General features: G+C 55.1%; 1 protein-coding gene across 1 annotated transcript in view; it reads right to left on the bottom strand.

Annotated features, from left to right (window-relative positions):
• Positions 1–503, bottom strand: part of IQSEC1 (IQ motif and Sec7 domain 1) — a 183674-nt gene extending 183171 nt beyond the window's left edge. Inside the window, exon 1 of the mRNA XM_011950653.1 lies at positions 74–503. Coding sequence (XP_011806043.1) covers positions 74–96 — 23 coding nt within the window. The 5' untranslated portion in view covers positions 97–503. The remainder of the gene's footprint in view (positions 1–73) is intronic.
• Positions 504–12589: the final 12086 nt, after the last annotated feature.

Raw genomic sequence — 12589 nt, forward strand, 5'->3', positions numbered from 1 at the left:
AAGCCCCTCACTCCAGCTCAGCCGGGCCCCTCTGGCCTCTGGCTTTAGGCAGAACCCTGCCACATATACTCACAAATAGCGTCTTCTGCAAGCCATCCTGTGTGAATCCGTTCTTCCCTGTTCTGGCTCCCTCTCCAGCGGGGAGGCTCAAAGTGTTTGCAAGAGGAGCAGGAGGCTCAGGCAAGACGTGGAAGGGAATAAAATTAAATCGCGGGGCGAGTCACATTCCCGGGGGTGGCGGGCTCCTTCAGGGAGGCTGGGGCGGGAGCGGGGGGCGGCGCCAGCAGCGGATTGTGAAGGGCCCTGGCACGTAGAGCGCGCTCACACCGTGCCCAGGAGCGAGCGAGGACGTCGAGTAACCACGGTCGCCAGGCTGGGCGGGGGAGTCCACCTCGCTGCTACCTGGGCCCACCTTGTGGTGTTTCCCCTCCCGTACATCCGGGGTGCGGGGCGCGAGGATGAGGAGGGGAGGGTCGAGAGGAGGCTGCCCCCTGTTTGCTCTCGCAGCATTCGGAGGAGGGGCGGGCGCGCAGGAGCCTCCCCCGGCGCCCAAGGAGCAACGTAGTGCGGCCGCGCCGGACCAATCGCCGAGGCGCTGGTCGCCATGGCAACAGCAGCATCAGGCGCGGCCGCTCCGCGGCGCCCTCGCTGCAAAGTCACACACCCGGCCGGGCGCGGGGCGCCGGCCCCTTCCTGGCCCGCGCTGGAAACCTGGAACTCTGTTGCTAAAATGCACGCGCCGCGCGGAGCCTACGATGTCACTGCTTTCCAAGGCGGCTTCTCTGCCTTCCGCACTGAGACACGCGAGCCACGGAGCTCTCGGGGCTCTGGCCCTGGAGTGAGGCCGGCCGTCTCCAAGGCTAGCTCTGCCACTGAAGGGCGATGAGACCTTGGCAAGCCGCGTCTCTCCTGGGAGTCTTGATTATGCTACTGTGAAAGGGATCATTACAGCTATAACACGGGGTTTCAGGAGGGCGCACCACACCGCTAAGCTGCACGGCGGATGGCAGAGCAGTCCTCGTTTGTGCCAGTCCTGTCCCAAAGGGGGCTGCACGGGGCTGGGGAGAATTTCTGGTCTAGCTATGGTGCCTCTTCCTCTCCCGAGGACCTTCCATGTGCCGGGCAAGTATCTGCCCTCATGATGTTTACAGTCTAAGGGGGAGACAGGAAGTAAGTGTGCAGATATAGGATTGCACGTGGTGGTAAGAATCAGGATGAAAAGGGAGCAGGAAGAGGGGAGGCAGGGAGCCCGAGGGAGGTGGGAAGGAGGCTTCCGCCATCAGACAGGGTGGTCGGGAAGGCCCTCTGTGAGGCACGTGTGGCTGAGACTCGGATGACGCAAGAAGCAGGGGAGGAGCTGGCGTCTAGGCGCTGAGGCGGAAGGCAGCCTGGTGTATTAGAGCGGCCCAGAGGAGGTCAGCGTGGTGCAGTGGTGGGACAGGGAGGTGGAGAGGGGAAGCGCACATCCATCCTCGGCTCCCACACCCGCCTTTCCCACACAGATTTCTCTCTTCCTATCTGATCTTCATCTGATCCTCTCTGCTTCCTCATCTGTAAACCAGGAATCCCAGACCTATCTCAGAGGCATGTAGATAATATTCTTCCGTACACGGTAATCCTCAAGACAACACCAATGAGGCCTAATATTATCATCCTACTTCATGGAGGAGCGCACTAAAGCCAGAGGTTCAGCAACTGGCCCAAGCCACATAGCTGGCGGGCAGTGTAGCCAGGGCAGTCTGGCTCCAGAGTCTTGGCTCTTGACTGCTTGAAAGCTGCCTCACTGGGAGGAATAAATGAGAGAAGGAGTAGTTGAGACTGGGAATTGGCTGGCCATGGCTGGCAGCCCACAGGGCCATTTCCCTTCCTCTTTCCATTCTCTCTGGACTCACACTCACCGAATGTAGGAGTGATGCTGCAACCTTGAGTTCCATTCCATCCTTTACAGGAAATGAACCTTGGGGTAAGTGATTTGCCTAAAGTTGCACAGCAGAGTGGCAGAGGTAGGGCTAGGATCCCATTCTTCCAGCTCAGTGTCCTGGTAGGGAGCAGAAGTTGGAGCTGCAGCCTCAGGTGGCTGAGGTGAGGCATCGATCAGAACTGCGTGATGCTTCCCTATCTGCCCTCTGTAGGTGAATCCATATGCATGACCAATCTTCCTGTAGCACGGACCTCCCTCCCTGAGTCATGTGAGGAATTCATATTTCTGTGGGTTAACATGTTGCAGAGCCTGCCCCACTCCTCTTCTCACTGGAGTTTCAAAAGATTTTAATAACATCAAAATTCAGCCACTGCATCAGGAGGGCTCACTTTGTGTCAGGTCCAATTGTTTCATGGTCTGAGTGAATTCTCAGAAGCGCTCTATGAAGTGAACATAATTACCATTCCTGCTTAGATGCGTTGCACCACCTATGGGGGTCTCCCATCAAGGCAGTAGCAGAGCCCAGACTCTAACTCACAGTCTGGCTCGGGCTAGAGCAATGCCCCTCTCAGCCACCTTGCTCAAGTAGTGATTCTCTTTTCACTTCCATCTTCCAGAGGAGGAAACAGGCTCGGATTGGTGAATTGGATGCCTTGAGTGTAGAGCACCCAGCCTCCCTTTCCTGGGCTTCCTCTTTTGCTCCCTGGGAGGCCCAGGACATGCATCTGCACATCCGTTCCTTCTTCAGCACTTCCTCTTGTAAATGTACAATCCTTTTCCTGCCATGTTATGCTGTTATTTCAAAGTAGGGCAAATGGCAAGGACCCTGGCATTGAGATACAAATGCCAAGATTTTAGGCTTTTACAAAACGTCATTTACTTGGACAGTGCCTACAACCCACCTGTACTGTTTTGATTTCTGACATTCAGTATCTGGCACCGGATCAGGCACAAAGGAGGCTCCAAAAAGTGTGGAGCTGGGATTCCAACTCCGATCTCTGACTCCAGAACCCACAGGTTCATCCCTTCAGGCAGCGAGAGGTCAGAGAGACTCAGCAAAGGGGCGTGCCCGCCTGTGCAGGCTGGGCTTCACCTACCAAGCCCTCGCCATCCAATCTCAGGGCAGATTTGTCAGCCCCACCTCCCAGATGCAAAGCCTGTGGTCGTGAGAGGGTCCTGATCACACAGGAAGTGGCGCTACAGGACTTTGGATGGAATTGTCCCCTTTCCTCACTTTCTCAGCTGTAACCAGATGTCTGGAGTGGGAAGTGGGGGCAGCCAGCCTTGGGGTTGCTGCCATGTGACCCCAGTTGTATCACAGAATCACCCACCCACTCACCCACCTCTGCAGGCTGGGGACTAGGGCACAGTGGGAACCTAGCATTCAGACAGTGTTTTCATCCCCTGGAGTTTCTGTAAGTGCCCAAGTTCACCCCTGCCCTTGCCTCATCATTGTGGACTGCGGGAAGCCACCTGCATCAGAAGGCGAGAGCAGCTGCCAAGGGGTAGGTCCAGAAACATCTCACATCCATCTCCCCTCCCTCAACCGGAAAATTCTACCCTGCAGGTTGGCAGGAACATTCCTGCAGATCGGCTCACTCCTGCAACCTGCGGCCATCTGTCCCCAAGGTGGGAGGAGCACAACAGCATTTGGGAAGAGAGAGGATGGAGAAGGTTGGAGCATGCAGTCCACAGATATGACAGTCACAGAGCCCTTCAAGGCAGGGAACCCCAAATCCCAGGGATTCAGGGTCTTCATCCAGCACTGGGTAGAAGTGAACCCCCCACCCCCGCTGCTCTGTTCCAACTATGGAACTGCAAAGCTGTCAACACTCTGACTCTTTAAATCTCAGGCCACATAGCCTTCAAGTCTGGAGACTTTATTTACTTTTAGCTGAAGCTTCACATTTTAAATAAATGAAATCCTAAGTGCACAAATGATAAGAAAATTTATTCTCCTTAAACAAAATAAAGCCCCCTTTACCTCCCACCCCACTAAATCTTATTCCCCTTTCCAATCTCTGCAGAGGTGACCACTGTCATCTGTTTGGAGTGGATCCTTCCAGAACTTTTTCTATGCACTCATCTACATATATATGCCTATAGAAAATATGAAGTATTACATAGGCCCTAAAAATGGCATCGTTTTATGAATTTCTTTCTTTTCTTTTTTTTAAAGATGAGGTCTCACTATGCTGCCCAGGCTGGAGTGCAGTGGCTTTCACGGGAGCAACGATAGCACACTACAGCCTCAAACTCCTGGGCTCAGTGATCTTCCTGCCTTAGCTTGGGACTACAGGCATACACCACCAAACCCAGCATATTATGAATTTTTTTAAATAAAAGATTGAAAATATGCCAAAAGGCATAAAGATGAATACCATGAACTCTTACATACCCCTGACCCACTACAAGAAACAGAACATGACGAATATGATGGAAGCCCAGGGTCACCGCCTCTGTTAAATCCCCTCGCCAGCCCTGCCCTCTTCCCATCCCCATGGTGAATTCACTCTGTAGTGAATCTCCTGCACAGAGAGGTATCCACAAACCATATAAACACTTGTGCACGTTTTTAAACTTTACATAAGTAGGATCACATTGCATATCTTTTTCTGCAACTCTTTCCCCACTCGGCATTATGTCTGGAAGATAGAATCGTGGAATCTCTAAACCACAGACTCTTCCATGCTGAGTTTCCAAATCACAGGCTTTTCTAATCATAGACATGGGCTCGGGCTCTGGTGCTGGGGGGACCTCACTGGCAGGCTTGTGCAGGGCCCTCCTAACATCTCTGCCCAGCCCTACCCCTCACGTGCAGGAGGCTGATGGAGGCGGGAAGCAGCCGGAAGCAATTAGCTCTGCAAATGTGTGTGGGCTTCTGGAAGCCTGGCAAACACCTCCCTCTGCAGCAAACCAAGTATCACTGAGGTACCCTGTCCCCTGTCTTGGGGGAGAAGATCAGACCCTGGCCCTGTAACAGCTGAGCAGCAGTCCCTGATATGCTCCTGAAATGGAGCATATCCACTGCTTCTTGATGCTATTTTGGAGTCCTGGCTGATGGAGATCTGAAAGTCACGAGGGCTGGCATTGATCCCCACTTGCCGCCTTGCCAGGTTTGCTGCTGAGTGTGCCAAGGATGGCTGTGGCCAATGGAACCTGCTGTGGCTGAGGATGAGTGAGGGAGCTGTGGCCCTGCAGACACTTTCTGCAGGAGCTCACACTACACTAGGCCACGCTGGCTGGAGGAAGGGGGCGTGGGAGACAGATGCTGCTTGAGATGCTTCGGCTGCTGCAGGATTCAAGAGTCCTGCTCTTGAGAGGAGAACCGGTGAACACATGAGCAGAGGGCACCTACAGCAGCCCCTGTGCTTCTGAGCCTCTACTCAGGAGCCTGTGAGAGGCCCCTGAAGGATGCAGGGGGGTGTAACATGAGCGAGAGAAGGCATCATTAAAAAGTGGTGGTCAATGGCAGGACGGGATGGAGCAGCCACAGACACTAAACCAGAGATGCTGGGTCCCTGTGTGCAGAGACAGAGCCCCAGGACGTGGACTCCCTCCTGCACCCAAGGGCTGCCATGCCCCTCCTTTCTCCCCTCAAACCCTGCACCTGTCAGCAGGCAGTGTAGCCTGGGGGTGAAGGCCAGGAGTTTCCTCTGCCACCAGCTGTGGGATTTTGGAAGGGGACCCCACTGCAGCCCCTCATCTAGACGCCGGGATTAACAGGGCATCTACGTCCACCTGTGGGTGAAAGCTGTGTGAGTGCGCACAGGTGGAGCAGTCAGACCAGGTCCAGCTGCGTGCTCTGCCGGTGTTCGCTTTGTTGTTGCAGTTGTTTTAGAGCCAGGCTGGGCAGCTGCAGAGTTCACAGGAGGGACATTCATGGGGCGCTGGATTCGGAGGTCTGGGCTCAGCAGGGCTGGTGCCTCCCTCTCCCAGCTGTCCCAGGGGGTTCCTCCAAGCCTGGCATACCTTGTGCCAGGCGCTCTTCTGCCCCTACTTCTCACCCTTCCTGTGTTCATATTGGCCTAATATATTTATATCAATTTAAAATAATTTTCACTAAAGCATAACTTTTCTATCAGTATCGCAAATTGTGCATTCCATGTGCTAGTCACTTTCCTCAACCAATTAACATTAAAAGAAGTACGATTTAGAGAGAAGCACTGCTCCCCTGAGGCCCTCACAAGGCCCTGGGTGTCCCAACATGGGAACCCCTGCACTGATGTTGGGGTACCAGACAGGGTAGGTGCAGAGCAGGGCCGGGCCTGTGGAGGCTGGGTCAGCACAGACGTGCACGTGGAGTTGTAGGGCCGAGGGACCCGCAAGCATAGGCCACTGGTTGCCTGGCCCCATCCCTGTGACCCTGAGCCTTCCCAAACCTCACGCTCCATCTGCCTGGTCCTGCGTCCGTAAGTGCTGACCAATGCTTGCTTTGGGTCAGGTCCAGGCCAGGCATGGGAAACAAGGTGAGCCAAGGCCCCATCTCCTGCCTGGAGGAAGGGAGTAGCATGCCTTGGGTGGCGGTGGACAGCCAGCACGCTTCCTGCCCAGCCACTTGCCTCCTTCTGGTTGCCACCTCTTTAATCTCTGGGACTCTGGGGGAGCCAGGACCAGTGCGTGACTCAAGCAGGGCTGTAAGAGGCAAGCCCAGACGTTTGCCAGCGTCATGGAGAGACAGAACATCCCACCTTGGGCCTGAGCTTACCCCTGGAGAGACAGAAGTCCCTGCTTTACTGGGGCCCCCATGGGGAGGAGCCTGCACGAGAGGCTGCAGGTTCTCATCACCGGAGCCCTGGAGCCAGCCACACCTGAAACCTGGAGGTTATGCCGCCCATATGCCCATTTCATATGAGCCAGTTTGAAGTGGGCTCACTGTCACACAGAACCAAACGTTCTAATGCAAGTACCTTGTAATAGTTACAATACTGAGTGAACATGATCACAATTATAATATGGTAGAATTCACTGTTTCGATGGAAATGCAGATCAAATAATACTATGTAAGATGAGGGAAGGAGGGGCAAGGTTTTTGAGAAAAAGAGATATAGCAAGAGAAACCAGAAGTTTCCTAGAGGACAAGATGTTGAAACGGGGTCTTGAAGGATGGGCAGAAGCTTGTTGGGCAGACAGTGCATGGAAAGGTATTGCTTGCAGATGGAACAACGTGTGCAGAGGCTTGGAGGTGAAAAGCAGCAGAAAGTCATGAGACTTAACCTGCCAGGGGTTTGGGCTTCATTATGAGGGTAATGGGGTCCGAGGAGGTTTCTGAGTAGAGGAGGGACATGGTGAGGTTTGTGATTAAATAGATCCCCTCATAGGGGAAGGATTAGTGGGGAGAGATTAGAGGCTGGAATAACAGAGGAGAGGTTGGGATGGTGACTCTGGAGAGAAGAGGTGGAAGCCTGCACTGAAGCATGAGAGTGGGGATGCAGAGAAAACGTGTTTTGGGGAGAAGTGTGGGTGGGAGAGGAGAGATGGGATAGGGACAAGGTATCCAGCTGCTCGTCGACTGGGTGGACGGTGGCACTCTTTGTCTATACAGCGACACAGGAAGAGGTGCAGGGTGGAGGGAGAGATAACCCTGCCCCCTTTGGATGTGAGGTGCCAGGAAGACCCGTGGGGAAGTCTTCGTTCCTCTCTGAGCCTGCTTTTCCTCTCTAAACATCTATTCTGGTTCTCCCGTTCACAGAGGGTTGACGTGAATATCAAATGAGTGAATGCACTCAGTGTGCTAAAAGAGTGGGTACCCCATGACAGGTGCTCGACAAAGGCAACCAAAGACTGTAGGGGTCGGTAGAGTAGGATGAATGAGAGCAGGGCCGCCGGGCAGGGTGAGGGGTGCAGGCTGTGCACTGCCCAACTCCATGGGTGCAGCTCCCTTATTCTTGAGTGGAAGCAATGGCCCCCGAGTAGCGCAGGGCAGCAGCTGTGGTTCAGCATGTGGTCTCTGGAGTACTGCATCCTAGCTCTGTCACTGACTAGCTGTGTGACCTTGAGCAGATCTCCAAAACTGAGGATAATAAGGGAATCAACGCATCGGTCGGCTGTGGCAGTCTGATGATCTAATGTGTGCAGGTGCTAATCACAGCAAATGGCTGCCGAGTGCTTATCATCACCCTGCACACCGCTGGGCACACACAGTTCTCATCCCTGACTCTCTTTTTATCCCTGACAAAGGGCAGTTAAGCCTCTTCTGCAGTTCCCTCAGGTCAGGGCTGGGGAGGAAGGTGCGGGCCTGGACTGCTACAATGGCTGGGGTGCTGAGGTCAGAGTGAGACCAGCCTCTCAGCTGGCCTTGCGCCCAGTGGGCATTCTCTATGGGCTTCCACGCTGAGCACTGCATGGCTGTGGGGCCCAGGTGCCCACCTGGCCAGCCTGGAGGTCAGAGGCAGGAGCCCTCCACCTTGTCAGTCACTGCGCTCTCAGCATCTCCTTGCAAGGTTGGCTGCCATGCTGGGCCCCTCCCTGTCTCCCCTCTTGCTGCTCTAAACCACTTCTGACTGCTCTGCAGTCAGAAGGATCTATTTATCCTGAAACTTGACCATGTCGTGGCTCTGGTTCCCACCCCGTGTTGGTCACCCTTGGCTCTCAGGGACCTGTGCAGATGCCTCCCCCTGCCCCTGCAGAACTTCACCTTCCTTTCTGGTCATGCCCCAACTCATGCCTCTCCAGCCAAGGGGCCCGCTGTCAGCCCCCAAATCCCAAGCTCTTCCCAGCCCCAGGACCTTTGCACAGCTGCCACCCTCATTGGGAACACTCTTCTTCCCACACTCACAGCTGGCTCCTTCTTGTGACTCCAGGCATGGCACAGTGTCTATTCCTGCCCCACCAGCTCCCTCACAGTCATCGACGTGAGAAGGGACGCTATAATAATTTCACACCGGTTTACTATCATGTGGCCATCTCTCCTACTGGAATGTGAGCCTGGTGGAGGCAAGGACTGTGTCTGTCAGTCACTGCTTTATCCTCTGTGCCTGATAACTTGCAGTGCTCAATTAATGCCCGTGGACTGAACAAGTTGGCAGCTGAGAGACACTAGTGTTCAAGGAGAGAGAGGACCTGCGTGCCTACCCTGTCTCCCATTAATGCAGATAGGGGCTGAGAGAAGGTGGCAGTTCCCACGTTCTTCCAGGGCCTGAGTCCCTGCCTCAGTCACTCACTAGTCCTTCACTCACTGAGAGGCAGTGTGGCAGCAGATAACAACCACGGAGTCAAGAAGACAGGGCTTCAAATTCCGGCTCTGCCACTCACCTGCTGTGTGACCCTGGGCAAACGACTCAGCCTCTCTGGGCCTCCTCCTGTTCCTACTCTGTACAATGGGGTGGCACACTCGGCTTGCTGGATAAGTGTACCTGGGAGGGTACTCTGACTGGGTGTGCACTTCCCACTGCAAACATGCCCATCCCAGACTGGCTGAAAACAGAGGCCTCGGAGCCCCTGCTGCAGTCAGAAGCCCGGTCTGTGGCCGCAGGGTCTCTAGGCAGCCTTCCTAGCTGCTTCATCTGGAGAACAGGCACGAAATGGTGCCTCCTCCAAGAGCTGCAGCGAATAAATGAGGGGACATATGTCCTGTGCTTAGCTGGGACAGCGCCTGGCATACACCTCGCCAGAGTGTCAGCGACCTGAGGACGAGACCTCGCTCCACTTTCTCCTTGTCTCCCCAGCACCTTGTGTGGAGCCTGGCATGGAGCTGGAGCTCAGCGACTATTTTTTAGTGAGTATCTCTCGGTCCCCACTTCATGTCAGGGTCCTGCCCTGGAGGAGTACACAGTTTTCCAGTGAGAGAGCCGTCCGCCACCCACCCCGGCCTTCCCCAGGGAGGTGGGGGTTTTGCAGGGTGGACTGAGGGGAGGGCGGAAGGCCGTGTGTCCCAGGGGCTCCAAGCACATGGCTGAGTTCATACCTCCTGCAGGGTCTCTGTTCCTCTTCTGGTGGTATCTGGGGTGGGGCAGGGGGTAGACCGATGAAGAGAATTCAGCTGGTCCCAGCTGTAGTGGAGGTTGTGGGTTTTTCCAGCTCAGGCGGGGTTTTCAGAGGGCAGCTGCACCTGACCACCTAGGACCTGGCTAAGTCAGGCGTGGGGCACACGGCGGGTCCTCCAGCCCAGGGTAGGGGCATCACTACATAGCTGGTGTGGAGCCTGGGGCCCCCAAAGCTCCTTCCACACCCCACATCCCCCCTGACATACTCATCTCAAAGCCTGTGTCTGGATGCTTTTTCTGGCCTGGCGGCATACTGGGGGTAGCCTGCTCATTCAGTCATCCAAAATTTACTGAGCACCTACTGTGTGCCAGGCACTGTTTTAGGCACCAGGACTTAGCAGTGAATAAGACAGATAGAAAAATCTGCCTCGTGGGGCTGACCGTCCAGTGGAGGCGACAGACATCAGATGATGATGGGTGCTGTGACAGCCCTGGACTCTCTGATGGCAGAAACAGTGTCAGCAGCATCTGCCAGTCCCATTCTCCTGCCTGCCATTCCAGGTGCCTAAGCCTAGAACTCTGGGGTGGGCAGAACTGAGGGGAGGACTCAGGGGAGATGGGCCCAGCTTCAGGCTCTGAACTGACTCAGCTCACCAGAAGTCACTGGTACAAAGAAGTTTCCCAGGATCATTGGCCGTAGTAACCAAGATCTATGCCCAGAACTGGGGAGGTGATAAGTCTTCCCAGTCCTGCTTAGACCCCATCTGGGTCTCAAGCTCAGCTCTGGTTCCTGCCCTGAGAAAGTGATGAGGGCAGCCTGGGCTATGATCAGAAGGAGTGCATGGGATGCAAAAGGGCCTGAAGGTATCACCAACAAGAAGAAATAGCCTCGGGGTTGCCGGGGGGCGGGGGGTGCAATTCTAGCCCACAAGTCCTTATGTAGGGTTGTCCTGGGACAAAAAAACAGGTTGTTGGGCCATAGATAGGACCCTCAGAGGAAGAGGAACAGGGAAGAGTGCTAGCATTTATTGAACTCTCGCTTATTATGACATCTCCTCGGATGCCCCAAATAACCATATGAAGAAAGTGATTACTGAGTCCCTTTTACAGATGAGGAAACTGATGCTCAGAGACACAAAGAGACCTGCTCTGTGTCACTCAGCCAGCACGGAACTGAGCCGACCAGAGCAGCCCCGGCAGCAGTAAGGGTGATGTTAGGAGGATGCTGACTTCAGCTCTGCTCAGGGCAAGCACCCTCATCAGAGCTGTCTGGTGAGAGAGGGAGATCCTTGTCATGGGAAGTGTGCAAGCAGAGGGGCCACGTGGAGGGCGGGGCTTCATGGCAGACAGGAACCCAGCCATGTGTAGGGTCACCTTCAATACTCATTCAATCCTGGGATTCTGACGTAAGAAGGATAGCGTGTCTAAGGACCAGAAAACTAGGCCTCCGTGATGGCGGCCCTGCCAGCAGAGCCTGCAGCAGACAGGGTGTCCAGCTGCAGTCGGGTGGGTCCTTGCTGGAGTGAGCGCCCACGGTTGACAACAGCGTCCCCACCTTCATAGCGCCTTTCCAGTTTTACAGGCTAGTGGTTGTGATGGAATAGCCGTTACCAAAGTGAACCCCCTTGAAGCCTTCAGGCCCATGTGCTGTTACCCCATTTCACAGACGGACAGAAGGCCCGAGGCCATGTCTTGGACTTCCGTCTGAGACTGGCTGGCCTGATGGGCATGTGGGTATTGGCCAATGCGAGGCTCTCCAGGCTGCCCAGGCCCTTCCTGTGGGGAACACAGACAGAATGTCTTCTTGAGTCCTCACCTGCAGGTGGCTGTCACCTGCTGTCCTTAACCAGGGAGGGAATTTGGAAGGTGGTTCCACACGGTCGCTCTGCTTGCACACTTCTCCTCTACCCCCAGTCTGGCTGGTAACTTGGGCTGCTGCAGGGCTGGCGCTGGAGGACTGAGGTTGCTGGTCACCCAGCCCAGAGAGACTGTTTTGGGGCAGAGTAGGGTAGGCAGGCTGGGGACACAGCAGGCATGGACACTGCCCTCAGACCTCAGCTCAGATCCTGATCACTGCTTGCCTGCTGTATGACCCTGGGCAAGGGGCTGCTGACTCTGAGTCTTAGCTCCTATATGGAAAATGGGAAAGGCAGATTCCTTACCCAGAATGGACAGACGTGAGGATGATGACAGGAGAAGATGCCAGTTTGTGCTCACCGCGGTGGGGGTGACACCGTACATGCTCAGTGAGGGCTGCTTGTCATCATCATCATGACAGTGCTGTTGGCCTTAGGAAGCCTACCTCAGTCTCCATGCTGGTTCAGCCCTGGGAGAGGGGTGTGGAAGAAACTGGCACACAGTGCCACCCGCAGGGCTGGGAACCAGCGGGCATCTTTTTCCTGGGAGGGTCAGGGCCTTTCTTCACCCTGGTTGGAGTCACTGCCTATTTCCGTATTGTGGTGTATCATGGTGAATGCAAATCAGACCCATCTCGCCAGCTTCCCACTGCACTCAGAACCGAAAGCCTGGTTCTGCCCCACCGTTCTGCCACCCCCACCTACTCCCGTCCATGAGAGCCTCATTCCTGCCTCAGGGCCTTTGCACCTGCTATCCCCTCCCCCAGCTCTCTGCACAGCTCTCTCTTCGGGAGGCCTTCCTGGGCACCCCCGAAGAAATGGCCCCCAGGCACTGTCTCCCCACCCAGTTTACTTCCTCTAGACCATTTAAAGTCATCCTGTTTAAT

This window comes from Colobus angolensis, unplaced genomic scaffold (genome assembly GCF_000951035.1).
Source record: "Colobus angolensis palliatus isolate OR3802 unplaced genomic scaffold, Cang.pa_1.0 Scaffold31, whole genome shotgun sequence".
Classification (NCBI taxonomy): Eukaryota; Metazoa; Chordata; class Mammalia; order Primates; family Cercopithecidae; genus Colobus; species Colobus angolensis.